This window comes from Ranitomeya variabilis, chromosome 1, assembly GCF_051348905.1.
Source record: "Ranitomeya variabilis isolate aRanVar5 chromosome 1, aRanVar5.hap1, whole genome shotgun sequence".
NCBI classification, from domain to species: domain Eukaryota; kingdom Metazoa; phylum Chordata; class Amphibia; order Anura; family Dendrobatidae; genus Ranitomeya; species Ranitomeya variabilis.
This window is the reverse complement of record NC_135232.1, coordinates 345,400,300-345,418,133: the sequence shown is the minus strand read 5'-3', so window position 1 is coordinate 345,418,133 and position 17,834 is coordinate 345,400,300. Positions and strand designations below refer to the sequence as shown.

At 42.6% G+C, this 17,834-nt stretch overlaps 1 protein-coding gene across 11 annotated transcripts in view; it reads right to left on the bottom strand.

Annotated features, from left to right (window-relative positions):
• The window catches only part of HABP4 (hyaluronan binding protein 4), a 117,218-nt gene that overhangs the window by 90,514 nt on the left and 8,870 nt on the right, over window positions 1–17,834 (bottom strand). For all 11 annotated transcript variants that reach the window (XM_077299703.1, XM_077299672.1, XM_077299678.1 and 8 more), the window contains exon 2: window positions 1,186–1,437. In XM_077299703.1, coding sequence (XP_077155818.1) covers window positions 1,186–1,399 — 214 coding nt within the window. In that variant the 5' untranslated portion in view covers window positions 1,400–1,437. The remainder of the gene's footprint in view (window positions 1–1,185; window positions 1,438–17,834) is intronic.

The window sequence follows — 17,834 nt, the reverse complement described above, 5'->3', positions numbered from 1 at the left end:
GGAGAAAATAAAAAAAAAAAAATGAAGTCCTTTTGTTGTTCTGGTGTGACCCACAGACTAGGACAGCCAAAGGTCTGAATACAGGAGCATCCTGCACTGAGCGGCCGACCCCTCGCTCAGCCTCTCACTGACACCAGTATCTGCATCCTCAGTGAATCTGTACGCAGCTTGATCCCTTAGCTGTGTGTGTGACATCAAGGTCCATTCTTGAAAGCTCAGACATATGCAGGTAGTCCTTGTCCTCGCTTCTGCTCACGGTTTTGCCCTTGTATTAACACACTGGCTTCAAATTTTTCCTGAGCAGGCGCCACGCAGGAAAGTGCTGGGGCTAGAACTTTATAACTGATGAGTTTTAGGGTAGTCAGACAAACGTATAAATAGAACATAGGGCTGACCGCAATGCAAGGACTGGCCAGTGGGTCTCCAGACCCGAGCACGACAGCTTCATATATATTTCTATTAAAGGGAACCTGTCACCCCCAAAATCGAAGGTGAGCTAAGCCCACCAGCATCAGGGGCTTATCTACAGTATTCTGTAATGCTGTAGATAAGCCCCTGATGTGTCCTGAAAGATGAGAAAAAGAGGTTAGAATATACTCACCCAGGGGCAGTCCCGTCCGATGGGCGTCACGGTTTGGTCCGGAGCCTCCCATCTTCATAGGATGACATCCTATGCGGCTCCGGTGCAGGCGTACTTTGTCTGCCCTGTTGAAGGCAGAGCAAAGTATTGCAGTGCGCAGGGAAAGGTCAGAGAGGCCCGGCGCCTGCGCACTGCAGTACTTTGCTCTGCCCTCAACAGGACAGCCAAACTATGCCTGCGCCAGAGCCGCAGCGTGAAGACAGGAGGAGGACATCATCCTATGAAGATGGGAGGCCCAGAACCGCAACGCCCATCGGATCGGACCGCCCCCGTGAGTATAAGCTAACCTCTTTTTCTCATCTTTCAGGATACATTGGGGGCTTATCTACAGCATTACAGAATACTGTAGATAAGCCCCTGATGCCGGTGGGCTTAGCTCACTTTCGATTTTGGGGGTGACAGGTTCCCTTTAAGCGGTTATGCTCAGGTCATGAGATCCATTGGCCAGACTGTGCAATGCAGTCTGTGCATACCAGCTCCAAGATTACTTTGAGGCTGGGTAATGTGGCTGGCATTATACTTGAAGCTCCATTTTCAATACCAACCTGGGGCTTCTGTGTTTGCAGCAATTGCCTTTCTATCCTTTTGGGATTCTTTTCTGTTGCTCTTTTGTTTGCCAGCCTTGTTAGATCCTGCCTCCTCTTTCTTCTTACGACCAAGTTCAGATGATGTCTGATGTAGAAAATCTAAGGGATCAGACTCATCATCCAGAAGTTGGAAAAAGCGGTTTTCCACCACACAGCCAAAAGCATCCTGCATGATGGAAGAGACTGGGCTCTCTTCTGGCTTTATGCCTCCTGCAAAAAAAAAAAGTCAACAGTATAAAGCTTATGTACACAGGTCAATACAAATCCATGTTGTAAAAATCCATAAAACAGCACACAGACGGCTTATATTTATACTCCCATCTCAGGCTGCTGTACAATCTACAGAGAAACAGATTTCCAGTACTGAGGCTGCATTCACACATCCATGCGAGTTCTTACCAACATGAGCGAACAGAACTGATTTTTTCTGGTGTCATCCTAGTTGCTTCCATATTTTTTTTTATTTCACTAAAGTAGGTAGTGTGACAACTTTATTGACTACACAATGGATCAGTTAATGGATGAAACTCTGAAGTACAAAGTATCAGTGTTTTACACAGCTCCTCAGTCTTTAATGGCACAGCCTGAGGCGGATGAGGATAGCACATGATCAGAGTCTCAAGGCCACAGAAATTCTCTTATGTTACATGAATAATTACAGTACTAATAGTACAGTTTAGAGCATGGTAGACAGTCAATTTTTTTCCCCTCATTTGGAAACACCGTTGTTAGACAGCCAAGTCAAAGCACACGTTGAGTGAACACTTATCCTACAGTTTATGTTGGGAGCTCTTCTAGACATATACAGCAACACTGCAATAGGTGACAATTCAGACAGGAGCTGGTATGAATTAACAGTCTTAAAGTTTTCAAGGCAAAAACGTCTGTTTCTAGAACACATACACACACACACGTCCTCAAGTGATGTAATGAGGCCAGACAATCTATTGCAATGTGTAAAGATAAATAACAAATATTTAGTTTATAAAAAATAAAATCAAAACAGGATTAAAAATATATCAAGCTTATGGAACACGAAGAGACACATGAGAGTAAATCATAAAAAGTAATTATACTAGTATGCACAAATACTAGTGTTAAATATTTATTATTGGTTATTCAATTATTACACTCAATTCTATACTGAGCATATTGACTTTTGCTGATATTACATGTATTGCTCCTGTATATTTAGCTCAGAGTAAAAGGTAACACCATGTAGAGAGAACACGTGCTCAGTGGGACATATATAATCACGACTCACAGGAGGGAGGGGCTCTCACTTGGGGTTTTCGCTCTCTTCGGACACTTCACTCCACTCAGACTTCAGACGGAATGAACAGCTGGTATTCGAGTTAGCCACGTGCTTCTTGATAAACTTCTACCACGCTTTTGACATAGACACCATTTACCATTCAAAATCTCAGGAAAGATGGGGAACAAACTTTGATATGGACAAATGGACAATCTCTTTCTATTTAACCTATTTTATGTTTTGCTGCAATGAAGCCTTTTGGTGGACAATCCAATAAATCACTACATTTTTTGTAAGAAATATCATTACATTTTCTTTAGAGTATCGCATCTGGTAAAGAGTCCTAAATAAATAAATATACAAAATAAGTATTTTTAACATTTGGCAAGCCAGCCATACCTGATTGATAATAAGTTGATGATGTCTTAATAAAGAAAGAAAAATTGAAAAATATTTTACAGTTGGTTGACGTATTTCACAAGTTTGTGTCAGAGAAATCCAAAAATGACTGTGTAAAAATAGTGTCAAAGGAAAAGTAATGATGTTCCAGAGATTCACCAATATGGAGAGTGAACAAGATGTGAGACGTGTCTGTAACGGCCACTTTAGGTGACTGTCTCATGATGTAAAAATAGATGGAGGAAACATAGGAGGAAACATGAGAATTGACAGATGATGCACAAGAGACAGATGTACAAAGGCCACTAAAAATAGAAGACAACTCAGAGGCCCAACTCCAAATTAAAGTTAGAGAAAATTTGTTAAAATTATGCAAAATCATTCCTGCACATGATAAAATCCATGTGTGTAGAAATCCAGAGATATTTGAGAGTTTTGCTGATAAGTTTGATTTAACTAATGAGGAGAAAAATCAGTTGTTTAAAATGTGGGTTTCTGTAACTTTTTCCAGACGGTTAACATTAAAAATTCAGTGTGATAACGACTTATATGGAGATTTAGCCGATACAGAGATTAAAAATTCTCATTTTCTGTAGATTAAATGAAAATTATATAAGATTGATAAACCTGAGGCATAAGTGTCAAGAGATCAACTTTTATTGCGACCAATCATACAGAACCAAAACCGACATTTCGGCCGTCTGGCCTTTGTCAAGGTTATCATCTACAAACAGAGAACATAAAAAGTCAGTAGCGAAAACAGATATCATAAAGTAACATGTGATTGGTCATAACGGAGAGTATCAATCAAAAATAATCATCCAGAATCAAGACATAACCATATCATACAACGGTAAGTATATAACCGAAACAGTCTTCATTATATGACATGAACATAATATAGGTAAATCATAAACGGTCTTTGGGCTGTAAAGATAAAGAAGAAACAAATAACATATCACACATGAGCAGAGAACCCCCAACATTCATATAACCTAATGGTAAGATACCAAAATTCATCAGGGGAGCACCTAACCAGAACCGAAAAAAAAACAAAGGCAAGTAACTAAACAAGGAGCGTGCCAGAGCGGAGTGTCATTACCTGTATGCAAGGCAGAGTTTATATGCTGAAAATAGAGGAGAATAAGGCCATAAGAATAGGTAAGAATCCCAACAATCAGAAGGTATAAAGCAGGACAGTCATACCAGTCAGTGCTAAATCATGTAGCAGGGTTTGTACCGCTGTGGGACTGCTGTGCCATGCGGATAGCAGGAGCGACGTTTTATGCCGGAGAGTCAGAAGTGTGGCAAAACGCCAGATAGTGAGAGGAGAAACAGCGCATGCATCAAGGCAAAAGAGCGGCGCGTGCGCACTAGATCTATGTGGACGGAAGTGTGTCAGCATCAGTCCGAGTGGGGCATAAAAGATGCAACATAGCACACAGTGACGAAGGGAAACATAACAGTGGTAGTGTGACCATAGTGTATGTATCAGTGGTCTATTGCTCCACAAGGATCTCAAACTTTAGTTATATAGAAGAATCCCACCACCGCCTGGCGAATGTAAGAAGACAAACCTGTTGTGATTCATCATTTGTCATATACCTTATCAAGTGTCCTTGCGGTCTCGGATATGTTGGGGAGACCACCCAGCATATGCGGGACCACATATCACAACATAAATCCTCTATCCTTTGTAAGAGTGCATCTTTTATGCCCCACTTCCGGTCTCGGACTGATGCTGACACACTTCCGTCCACATCTATCTAGTGCGCACGCGCCACTCTTTTGCCTTGACGCATGCGCTGTTTCTCCTCGCACTATCTGGCGTTTTGCCACACTTCCGACTCTCCGGCATAAAACATCGCTCCTGCTATCTGCATGGCACACCAGTCCCACAGCGGTACAAACCCTGCTACATGATTTAGCACTGACTGGTATGACTGTCCTGCTTTATACCTTCTGATTGTTGGGATTCTTACCTATTCTTATGGCCTTATTCTCCTTTATTTTCAGCATATAAACTCTACCTTGCATACAGGTAATGACACTCCTGCTCTGGCACACTCCTTGTTTAGTTACTTGCTTTCACTTTTTTTCGGTTCTGGTTAGGTGCTCCCCTCATCTTGGATCTGATTAATTTTGGCATCTTACCATTAGGTTATATGCATGTTGGGGGTTCTCTGCTCATGTGTGATATGTTATTTGTTTCTTCTTTATCTTTACAGCCCACAGACCGTTTATGATTTACCTATATTATGTTCATGTCATATAATGAAGACTGTTTCGGTTATATACTTACCGTTGTATGATATGGTTATGTCTTGATTCTGGATGATTATTTTTGATTGATACTCTCCGTTATGACCAATCACATGTTACTTTATGATATCTGTTTTCGCTACTGACTTTATGTTATCTCTATTTGTAGATAACAACTTTGACAAAGGCCAGACGGCCAAAACGTCGGTTTTGGTTCTGTATGATTGATCGCAATAAAAGTTGATCTCTTGACACTTATGCTTCAGGTTTATCAATCTTATATATATATTATATTTTCTATTTTTCCTGAAGGCACTTTTTAGACGGCTATTCCCTTTATCAATTGTTCATGTAAAGGGAACCTGTCACCCCGGTTTTTCACTCGGAGATAAAAATACCGCTACATAGGGCATGAGCTGTGCTTTACAAAAGTGTTTTTTTTCTACCCCGATTCCCCACCTAAGCTGCCGAAATTACTTAACAAAGTCGCCGTTTTCGCTTGTCAATCATGCTGGTCTGGTCATAGGGGCGTGGTGGGGCTTAGGTTTCCGTTGGTGGCGTAGTGGTTTGCGACTGCGCAGGTGACGAAAAACAGCGCAATCTGCACTATATCCCTGGTGATCGGTGGGGGCGGCCATCTTCCTGTGGCCGCGCGTGCGCAGTTGGAGCGCTCTGCTGCCCGGGGCTTCAGGAAAATGGCCGCGGGATGCCGCGCGTGCGCAGATGGGGATCGCGGCGGCCATTTTCCTGAAGCAGAGTTCGCATCTCGGCTTCAGGAAAATGGCCACCGCGATCTCCATCTGCGCACGCGCGGCAGCCTGCGGCCATTTTCCTGAAGCCCCGGGCAGCAGAGTGCTCCAACTGCGCACGCGCGGCCACAGGAAGATGGCCGCCCCCAACGATCACCAGGGATATAGCGCAGAGCGCGCTGTTTTACGTCACCTGCGCAGTCGCAAACCACTACGCCACCAACGGAAACCTAAGCAAGATCTGGGGGAAGAAACAGCTTTGTCACCACGCCCCTATGACCAGACCAGCATGATTGACAGGCGAAAACGGCGACTTTGGTAAGTAATTTCGGCAGCTTAGGTGGGGAATCAGGGTAGAAAAAAAACACTTTTGTAAAGCACAGCTCATGCCCTATGTAGCGGTATTTTTATCTCCGAATGAAAAACCGGGGTGACAGGTTCCCTTTAAATGAAAATTATCCAGATATTGACATGCTTCAAAAATTAAGGATTGGCCGGAAAGAATGTACTTTTACATTCATGACTATATTTGCACAGTTGTACAAAACTCATTAAAAATGTCAGAACACAATCAATGATAAAATGTTTTGTAAACAAATTTGGATTCCTAAATTCTGTGTCGTGTTATTGCATCACAAAAAGCTTATTTATTTGAATGTGTGCAATCCCTTCAGTTTGTAAAATCAGAGTAAAATCTTATCAGAAGCCAGAATGAAAATCTCCTAAACTGAGTTATCCCCGAAATCAAATCTATGAAGTACGAAGAAAATTACATATTTGTTATAAGCCCTACCAAATGATCCACGAGTCCACGCAAAAAAATGGCACAGAAAAAGTTAAAAATTCAAGGTTCAGACCTCCTCTGTAAAGCGAAAAATGGCAGAAACTGAGACAGAAAGAGGTGACTTCTGAGAACGACATCATGGGGGGTAAACTTAAGACTCCATTATCGGAGTTCTTGAAAGAATCTGTAAGTTTAAAAATGTTAAATAGAGCTTTTCAGGACATTATCGACAAATAAGATTTTGTTTAGGAATTGGCTAAAAATGTAATTATATGTTGCATAAAAGTGTTATACAATGCATTAGTTATTTGTAATTTTATACAGTATAATTCTGTAGTTGCATAGTTTTTGTAGATTTAGATATATGTTTATACAGTATACAGTAAATAGTATACTTGTATAAGTAGCGATTGTATAACTTTTTTAGTGAAATAATTAAAATTTACTAAAGTAATACTTAGAATTACATTAAATACATATATTAACCCCTTAACGACCGCCTATACGCCTTTTAATGGCGTAGTTAAGGGTACTTAAACCACAGCGCCGTTATTTAACGGCGCTGTGGAAAAAATGTATAGCGCCCCCCAGAGTCGGATTTTCTCTGGGGTCTCGGTTGCTGGGGGTAGTCGAGACCCCAGAGAACATGATTTGCATCGGTTTTACTGACCCCGGTAATTAACAGTTTACCGGCGACCGCATAAAAAAAAATGTGGTGTGTCATTCTCTGTCCTCTGATGTGATTGCACATCAGAGGACAGAGAGATAGGGGGATAGGGGACCCGGTCATACTTACCGGTGTCCCTGGGTCCTCCTGCTTCCTCTCCTGGCCACCAGGTTCTTCCTCTGGCAAAAAAATGGCGGGCGCATGCGCAGTGTGCCCGCCGTGATCTGCCGGCCAGCCGAGGAAGATTTTTCCTCGTTTCATTTTGGTCACTGTGAGATCCTATCACAGTGATCAAAATAAAAAAAATAGTAAATAAAAGGGGGGGTTATCACCCCCTTCGTTAGGAAAAAATAATAAAATAATAAAAATTTATGTATTTCCATTTTCCAATTAGGGTTAGGGCTGGGGCTAAAGTTAGGGCTAGGGCTAGGGTTGGGTCTAAAGTTAGGGTTAGAATTGGGATTAGAGTTAGGGTTGGGGTTTGGATTAGAGTTAGGGTTGGCATTAGGGTTATGTTTGGGATTAGGGTTAAGGGTTAAGGTTAGGGTTGGGATTAGGGTTAGGTTTGAGGTTAGGGTTGAGATTAGGATTAGGGGTGTGTTGGGCTTAGGGTTGTGGTTAGGATTATGGATCGGGTTGGGATTAGGGATGTGTTGCGGTTAGGGTTGGAGTTAGAATTGGGGGGTTTCCACTGTTTAGGCACATCAGGGGGTCTCCAAATGCGACAGCCAATTTTGCGCTCAAAAAGTCATATGGTGCTCCCTCCCTTCTGAGCTCTACCGTGCGCCCAGTGGTTCCCCCCACATATGGGGCATCAGCGTACTAAGTACTTATTGGACAACAACTTTTGGGGTCCAGTTTCTCCTGGTACCCTTGCAAAATAAATAAATAAATAAAAAAATAAAAAAAAAAATCGGGGGCTAAAAAAAAAATCATATTTGTGGAAAAAAAAGGTTTTTATTTTCACAACTCTGCATTATAAACTTCTGTGAAGCACTTGGGTGTTCAAAGTGCTCACCACACATCTAGATAAGTTTCTTCTTCAGCGCTCCTTCCCTTCCGAGCTCTGCCATGCGCCCAAACAGTGCGCGCCCCCCCCCATATATGGAGTATCAACGTACTCAGCATAAATTGCACAATAAATTTTGGGGTACAATTTCTCCCGTTCCCCTTGTGAAAGTAAAAAATTGGGGGTGAAAAGATCATTTTTGTGGAAAAAAATATGATTTTTTATTTTCCTGGCTCTATATTATAAACTTCTGTGAAGCAGTTGGGGGTTCATAGTGCTCACCACACATCTAGATAAGTTCCTTAACGGGTCTAGTTTCCAAAATGGGGTCACTTGTGGGGGGTTTCCACATCAGGGGCTCTCCAAACGTGACATGGCGTCCGATCTCAATTCCAGCCAATTCTGCATTGAAAAAGTCAAACAACGCTCCTTCTCTTCCAAGCCCTGCCGTGCGCCTAAACAGTGGTTTACCCCCACATATGGGGTATCGTCGTATTCAGGAGAAATTGCACAACAAATTTTGTGGTTCATTTTCTCTTTTTACACTTGTGAAAACAAAAAAAAATTGGTTCTGAAGTAAAATTTTTTGCAAAAAAAGTTAAATGTTCATTTTTTTTTCCTTTGACATTGTTTCAGTTCCTGTGAAGCACGTAAAGGATTAATAAACTTCTTGAATGTGGTTTTGAGCACCTTGAGGGGTGTAGTTCTTAGAATGGTGTCAAGTTTGGGTATTTTCTGTCATGTAGGCCCCTCAAAGTGACTTTAAATGTGAGATGGTCCCTAAAAAAATGGTTTTGTAAATTTTGTTGTAAAAATGAGAAATCGCTGGTCAACTTTTAACCCTTATAACTTCCTAACCAAAAAAAATTTTGTTTCCAAAATTGTGCTGATGTAAAGTACATATGTGGGAAATGTTATTTATTAACAATTTTGCGTGACATCTCTCTAATTTAAGGGCATAAAAATTCAAAGTTTGAAAATAGCAAAATTTAAAAAATTTTCACCATCTTTCCATTTTTTTCATAAATAATCGCAAGTAATATCGAAGAAATGTTACCACTAACGTGAAGTACAATGTCACGAAAAAACAGTCTCAGAATCAGCGAGATCCCTTAAAGCGTTCCAGAGTTATAACCTCAAAGGGACAGTGGTCAGAATTGTAAAAATTGGCTCGGTCATTAAGTACCAAATTGGCTCTGTCACTAAGGGGTTAATCTGTATTTGCAGCTTTCAGTTGGTGAGATTCTGCTCCGAGGCGGTCTGTGGACAGGGCTTTATCTGGTGCTCTGCTTACATATGTATCTGTATGTGCTTATGACTGGTCACTGATCCCTCACTGACCTGCAGCCTATTTTACATACTGCATAGAATATTGTAAGGTTACAAAAAAAAAAAATAGCGCTGGTGGCACCTGCCCTGCAGCATGATACATGCCTATTTGCATTTATGCCTATACTATTGGGGAGTACTTTCACAAAAGTAACATGGGCATGGAACCCACAATTTGTTGGCCAACACAGATACTCCATACAATGGGGAACATAAGTATTTGATACACTGTATATTTCACAAGTTTTCCCAGCTACAAATAATGGAGGGGTCAAATTTTTATCACTGGTACACTTCAACTGTGAAAGAAAATCTAAAAATAAAAAACAGAAAATCACATTGTATGATTTTTAAATAATTAACCCCTTCACCCCGAAGCCTGTTTTCACCTAACTGACACGGCCAATTTTTACAATTCTGACCACTGTCACTTTATGAGGTCATAACTCTGAAACGCTTCAACGGATCTTGGTGATTCTGAGATTGTTTTCTCGTGACATATTGTACTTTATGATAGTGGTAAAACTTCTTCGATATGACTTGCATTTATTTGTGAAAAAAACAGAAATTTGTCGAAAATTATGAAAATTTCGCAATTTTCAAATTTTTCGTTTTTATGCCCTTAAATTAGAGAGTTATATCACATAATATAGTTAATAAACAACATTTCCCACATGTCTGCTTTACATCAGCACAATTTTGGAAACATAATTTTTTTTTGTTAGGGAGTTATAAGGGTTAAAAGTTGAAAAGCGATTTCTCATTTTTGCAACAAAATTTGCAAAACCATTTTTTTTACGGACCACCTCACACTTGAAGTGACTTTGAGGGGTCTATATGACAGAAAATGACCAAAAGTGACACCATTCTAAAAACTGCACCCCTCAAGGTACTCAAAACCACATTAAAAAAGTTTATTAACCCTTCAGGTGCTTCACAGAAATTTTTGGAATGTTTAAAAAAAATTGAACATTTAACTTTTTTTTCACAAAATTTTTACTTCAGATCCAATTTGTTTTATTTTACCAAGGGTAACAGGAGAAATTGGACCAAAAAAGTCGTTGTACAATTTGTCCTGAGTACGCTGATACCCCACATGTTGGGGTAAACCATTGATTGGGCACATGGCAGAGCTCGGAAGGGAAGGAGCGCCATTTGACTTTTCAATGCAAAATTGTCTGGAATTGAGATCGGAACCCATGTCGTGTTTGGAGAGCCCCTGACGTGCCTAAACAGTGGAAACCCCCACAAGTGACACCATTTTGGAAAGAAGACCCCCTAAGGAACTAATCTAGATGTGTGGTGAGCACTTTGAACCTCCAAGTGCTTCACATAAGTTTATAATGTAGAGCCGTAAAAAAAAATGAATATTAATTTTCACAAAAAATGATCTTTTTGCCCCAAATTTTTTATTTTCCCAAGGGTAGCAGGATAAATTGGACCCCAAAAGTTGTTGTGCAATTTGTCCTGAGTACGCTGATACCCCATATGTGGGGGTAAACCACTGTTTGGGCGCATGGCAGAGCTCGGAAGGGAAGGAGCGCCATTTGACTTTTCAATGCAAAATTGGCTGGAATTGAGATCGGAACCCATGTCGTGTTTGGAGAGCCCCTGACGTGCCTAAACAGTGGAAACCCCCACAAGTGACACCATTTTGGAAAGAAGACCCCCTAAGGAACTTATCTAGATGTGTGGTGAGCACTTTGAACCTCCAAGTGCTTCACAGAAGTTTATAATGTAGAGCCGTAAAAAAAAATTAATATTAATTTTCACAAAAAATGATCTTTTTGCCCCAAATTTTTTATTTTCCCAAGGGTAGCAGGATAAATTGGACGCCAAAAGTTGTTGTGCAATTTGTCCTGAGTACGCTGATACTTCATATATGGGGAAAAACCACTGTTTGGGCGCATGGCAGAGCTCGGAAGGGAAGGAGCGCCATTTGACTTTTCAATGCAAAATTGGCTGGAATTGAGATCGGAACCCATGTCGTGTTTGGAGAGCCCCTGACGTGCCTAAACAGTGGAAACCCCCACAAGTGACACCATTTTGGAAAGAAGACCCCCTAAGGAACTTATCTAGATGTGTGGTGAGCACTTTGAACCTCCAAGTGCTTCACAGAAGTTTATAATGTAGAGCCGTAAAAAAAAATTAATATTAATTTTCACAAAAAATGATCTTTTTGCCCCAAATTTTTTATTTTCCCAAGGGTAGCAGGATAAATTGGACGCCAAAAGTTGTTGTGCAATTTGTCCTGAGTACGCTGATACTTCATATATGGGGATAAACCACTGTTTGGGCGCATGGCAGAGCTCGGAAGGGAAGGAGCGCCATTTGACTTTTCAATGCAAAATTGGCTGGAATTGAGATCGGAACCCATGTCGTGTTTGGAGAGCCCCTGACGTGCCTAAACAGTGGAAACCCCCACAAGTGACACCATTTTGGAAAGAAGACCCCCTAAGGAACTTATCTAGATGTGTGGTGAGCACTTTTAACCCCCAATTGTTTCACTAAAGTTTAGAATGTAGCGTTATGAAAATTAAAAAATAATTTTTTCTTTCCACTAAATGATGTTTTAGCCCGCAATTTTTTTTCCCCAAGGGTAACAGGAGAAATTGGACCACAAAAGTTATTGTCCAATTTGTCCTGAGTACGCTGATACCCCATACATTGGGGGGAACCACTGTTTGGGCGCACGGCAGAGCTCGGAAGGGAAGGAGCGCCGTTTGAAATGCAGACTTAGATGGATTGGTCTGCAGGTGTCTTGTTGCATTTGCAGAGCCCGTGATGTACCTAAACAGTAGAAACCCCCCACAAGTGACCCCATATTGGAAACTAGACCCCCCACGGAACTTATCTAGATGTGTTGTGAGAACTTTGAACCCCCAAGTGTTTCACTACAGTTTATAACGCAAAGCCGCGAAAATAAAAAATATATTTTTTTCCACGAAAATTATATTTTAGCCCCCACGTTTTTATTTTCCCAAGGGTAAGGCTGGTTTCACACTTGCGTTTTTATCTAAATGCGTTTTTAAAAAAAACGCATATGTGAAAAAACGCATGTAAACGCGGTAAAACGCATGCATTTTTTAGACGCATGCGTTTTTATAGAAAAACACAAGAAAACGAGAAAAAAACAAAAAACCCTAACCCTACCCCTAACCCTAACCTGAAATACGTGGCACTGAAATACGTCGCACTGAAATACGTTTATATACGTATATACGTATATAAGTGCCACGATATTTCAGTGGCCACGTATATAAGTGCCACGATATTTCAGTGGCCACGTGTATAAGTGCCACGTGTATAAGTGCCACGTGTATAAGTGCCACGTGTATAAGTGCCACGTGTATAAGTGCCACGTGTATAAGTGCCACGTGTATAAGTGCCACGTGTATAAGTGCCACGTATATAAGTGCCACGTATATAAGTGCCACGTATATAAGTGCCACGTATATAAGTGCCACGTATTCCACGTAAATGCCACGATATTTCAGTGCCACATATTTCACTGAAATATCGTGGCACTGAAATACGTGGCACTGAAATATCGTGGCACTGAAAGACGTGGCACTGAAATATCGTGGCACTGAAATATCGTGGCACTGAAATATCTGGCACTGAAATATCGTGGCACTGAAATACGTGGCACTGAAATATCGTGGCACTGAAATATCGTGGCACTGAAATACGTGGCACTATGACTGTCAGAAAATGTTCATTAAACGGTTAGGGGTGAGTTTAGGGGTAGGGTTAGGGTTTGGATCCCTTTATCACCTTGATGGTGGTGGGTGACTTTTCAGTGTGTGTTCTGGTTTTTTTCTATAAAAACGCATGCGTTTTTAACGCAAACAAACGCGTTGAGATCGGACGCCATGTCGCGTTTGGAGAGCCCCTGATGTGCCTAAACAGTGAAAACGCCCCAATTCTAACTGAAACCCCAACCCTAACCCCAGCCCTAACCCTAGCCCTAACCCTAGCCCTAACCCCAACCCTAACCCTAGTCCTAACCCTAGCGCTACTTTCACACTAGCGTTTTTTTGCATACGTCGCAATGCGTCGTTTTGGCGAAAAAACGCATCCTGCAAAGTCATCTGCAGGATGCGTTTTTTCCCCATAGACTAACATTAGCGACATATTGACACACGTCGCAAGCGTCGTGCGACGGTTGCGTCGTGTTGTGGCGGACCGCTGGCAGCAACAAACGTTACATGTAACTTTTTTTGTGCCGACGGTCCACCATTTCCGACCGCGCATGCGTGGCTGGAACTCCGCCCCCACCTCCCCGCACCTCACAATGGGGCAGCGGATGCGTGGAAAAACAGCATCCGCTGCCCCCGTTGTGTGGCGCTTGCAGAGTATGCGTCGGTATGTCGGGCCGACGCAGCGCGACGGCCCCGTACTGACGCTAGTGTGAAAGTAGCCTAACGGGGAAAATGGAAATAAATATATTTTTTTAAATTGTATTATTTTTCCATAACTAAGGGGGTGATGAAGGGGGGTTTGATTTACTTTTACAGCGGGTTATTTAGCGGATTTTTATGATTGGCAGCCGTCACACACTAAAAGACGCTTTTTATTGCAAAAAATAGTTTTTGCATCACCACATTTTGAGAGCTATAATTTTTCCAGATTTTGGTCCACAGAGTCATGTGATATCTTGTTTTTTGCGGGACGAGTTGACGTTTTTATTGGTACCATTTTCGGGTACATGACATTTTTTGATCGCTTTTTATTCCGATTTTTGGGAGGCGGAATGAACAAAAATCAGCAATTCCTGAAATTCTTTTAGGGGGGGCGTTTATACCGTTCCGCGTTTGGTAAAAAGGATAAAGCAGTTTTATTCTTCGGGTCAGTACGATTACAGCGATACCTAATTTATGTAATTTTTTTTATGTTTTGGCGCTTTTACGTAATAAAAACTATTTTATATAAAAAAATAATTGTTTTTGCATCGCTTTATTCTGAGAGCTATAACTTTTTTATTTTTCTGCTGATGATGCTGTATGGCGGCTTTTTTTTTGCGGGACAAGATGACGTTTTCAGCGGTACCATGCTTATTTATATCCGTCTTTTTGATCGCATGTTATTCCACTTTTTGTTCGGCGGTATGAGAATAAAGCGTTGTTTTTTGCCTCGTTTTTTTTTTTTTTTTTTTTTTTTTACGGTGTTCACTGAAGGGGTTAACTAGTGATATAGTTTTATAGGTGGGGTCGTTACGGACGCGGCGATACCAAATATGTGTACTTTTATTGTGTGATTTTTTTTTTTATTTAGATAAAGAAATGTATTTATGGGAATTTTTATTTTTTTTTTTCTTTATTTAGGATTTTTTTTTTACACATGTGGAAAAAATTTTTTCTTACTTTTTTACTTTGTCCCAGGAGGGGACATTACAGATCGGTGATCAGACAGTGTGCACAGCACTCTGTCTGATCACCGATGTGACAGGCACGTTCCACAGGCTTGCCGGCGCCTGCTATGAGGAATTCTCAGCAGACGCCGGCAAGCAGGGTCATCTCATGACCCGGAAGGAGTCCCGCGGCCATCTTGGATCCGGGGACTCCTTCCAGGTCACCGGAGCAGTGCGATCTCATCGCGTTGCTCCGGTGGGAGAGCGCAGGGAGCCCCCGTCCCTGCGCGATCCCCCTCTATGCCGCTGTCACTATTGACAGCGGCATCAGAGGGGTTAAATGCCCGCGATCGGCGATAGCGCCGATCGTGGGCATTGCTGCGGGGTGTCAGCTGTCATATACAGCTGACACCCGCACCCGATCACCGCGGCGATCAGCGCGAGACCGCGGTGATCGAGCCGCCGTACTAGTACTGCGGCTGTCAGTAATGCAGTGCCGGCAGCGCAGTACTAGTACGGCGCATGTCGGGAAGGGGTTAAATTGCATTTTAATGCATGAAATACGGTATTTGATCACCTACCAATCAGCAAGACATCTGGCTCTCAGATCTGATAGTGTTTCTTTGAGAATCCCTCCTATTCGGCACTCATTACCTCTATTAATTGCACCTGTTTGAACTTGTTACCTGTATAAAAACAAACCTGTCCACACACTCAATCACACTCCAACCTCTTCATCATGGCCAAGACCAAAGAGCTGTCTAAGGACACTAGGGGAAAAAAATTGTAGACCTGCACAAGGCTGGGATGGACTACAGGACAATAGACAAGCAGTTTGGTGAGAAGGCAACAACTGTTGGCACAATTATTAGAAAATCTAAGAAACACAAGATGACTGTCAAGCTTCCTCGATCTGGCGCTCCATGCAAGATCTTGCCTTGTGGGGTAAGGATGATTCTGAGAAAGTTCAGGAATAAGCCCAGAACTACACCTGGTATATAACCTGAAGGGTGTTGGGACCACAGTCTCATACATTACCTATAGTAACACACCATGCCATGATTATAAAATCCTGTAGGGCATGCAAGGTCCACATGTTCACGCAAGAACATGTCAAGGCCCATTTGATGTTCGTCAATGAAAATCTGGATGATCCGAAGGAGGCATGGGGGAAGGTCATGTGGTCAGATGAGGCCAAAATAGAACTTTTGGGTATCAACTCCACTCACCGTGTTTGGAAAAAGAACGATGACTAGGCAATTTGCATATAAAATTTCCCAGAGGAGCATTGCACGACGAATAAGCCTCCTTACCTTGACAAGCCAGAGCTGGTATGTCACTCTCCACAAGGAGAAACCTTAGACCCCAGTCCAGAGCTTCTCACCTAGCCCAATCAGATCTCATACTTTGCACTGACGAGGGCCAACAGCCCGAAACACCGTGTCTGCAAACTGAGATTCTGATTTGGCTTTTATCCCAAGTCATATTGCCAGACTCGTTAAATGGTTGATTGTGACATGTAGGAACGCTACATCCAACAGGTGGCACTATATAGCGATCAAGTCCTCTTTCTCTCTGAAGAGGCAATTTTCATATAAAATTTCCCAGAGGCACACTGCACGGCGAATAAGCCTCCTTACCTTGACAAGCCAGAGCTGGTATGCCACTCTCCACAAGAAGCCTTACCTCTTAGACCCCTATAACCTCAAGAACACCCGTTACATCCGCTGCTTCGGATACTCACCTTGGCTCCTCCGCTTCCTTGTGTGATGCTGTGTGGGTCTTGCGCTGCTCCTGGTCGGTGCTTCCTGGTTCCCGGCGAGTTCACAGTCCGCACATGCGCCATAGGTGTCAGCCGCGCGCTTCTTCGCCTCCTTATGCTGGAAGGAGGTCGTGACCTGGTGGCCCCTCCTTGGGATGGAGGGTCCCATTGGGTATTTCAGGATGCCTCCTGCCTTGGTAAGTGCTTGATTATCTCTCTTGTATGCCTGGTCTCCGGCTTCCTTGCTGGTTATTGTGCTGCCCTATTGTCAGGTCCCCTTTCTGTATCTCTCTGCCTCGTCCCTGTTTCAGTTGTCCCTGTGTTTCTCCTGTCATATTGCCTTCCAGTGTTCTGCCCCAGTTACGGTTACCCTGTTCCCTTTTGTTTTACAGGGTGCGTCCTCTGGTTCCTGGTGTTCATCCCAGCCTCTTCCACCGCAGGTCATCAGCCTCCGTCCGGTTCCCTTCCTCCTAGTCCCTTGTTCCGTCCCTCCGGCTCCTGACCCATCCTCCTGGTCCCTGGTATCCTCACTCTCTCCCTGGTCTCTCAATTCCTTCTGTTTGTCCACCGTGAGTCGCCCCTTTGATACCTGCAGTTTGGATATTAACCCCTTTGGGCCTGCCCCTAACACTCCCTGTATAGGGGGTGGGTTCACTTGGTTAGCCCGCCCAGGGGGCTCTAGTATCCTGACCCAGAGGGTCCACTCCAGGACGTGTTATAACACTTTCCCAGCCGTGAAGCATGTTGGGGGAAACATCATACTTTGGGGTTGCTTTTCTGTAACCATATTGAAGGGAGGATGGATGGGGTCATGCATCTCAAGATTTTGGCCAACAACCTCCTTCCAGCTTGACAATGATACAAAAAAGCCGGATTACTTACCGGTAATGCTCTTTTAATGAGTCCACGACAGCACCCCACATGAGAGAGAGGGATCCGCCCATAGGAACAGGAAACCTACAGAATAAAAGGAGGCGGTCCCCTCTCCTCCTCAGTTTAGTTTACAGAGTATAAAAAGGGAACCGCAAAAGCTTTACT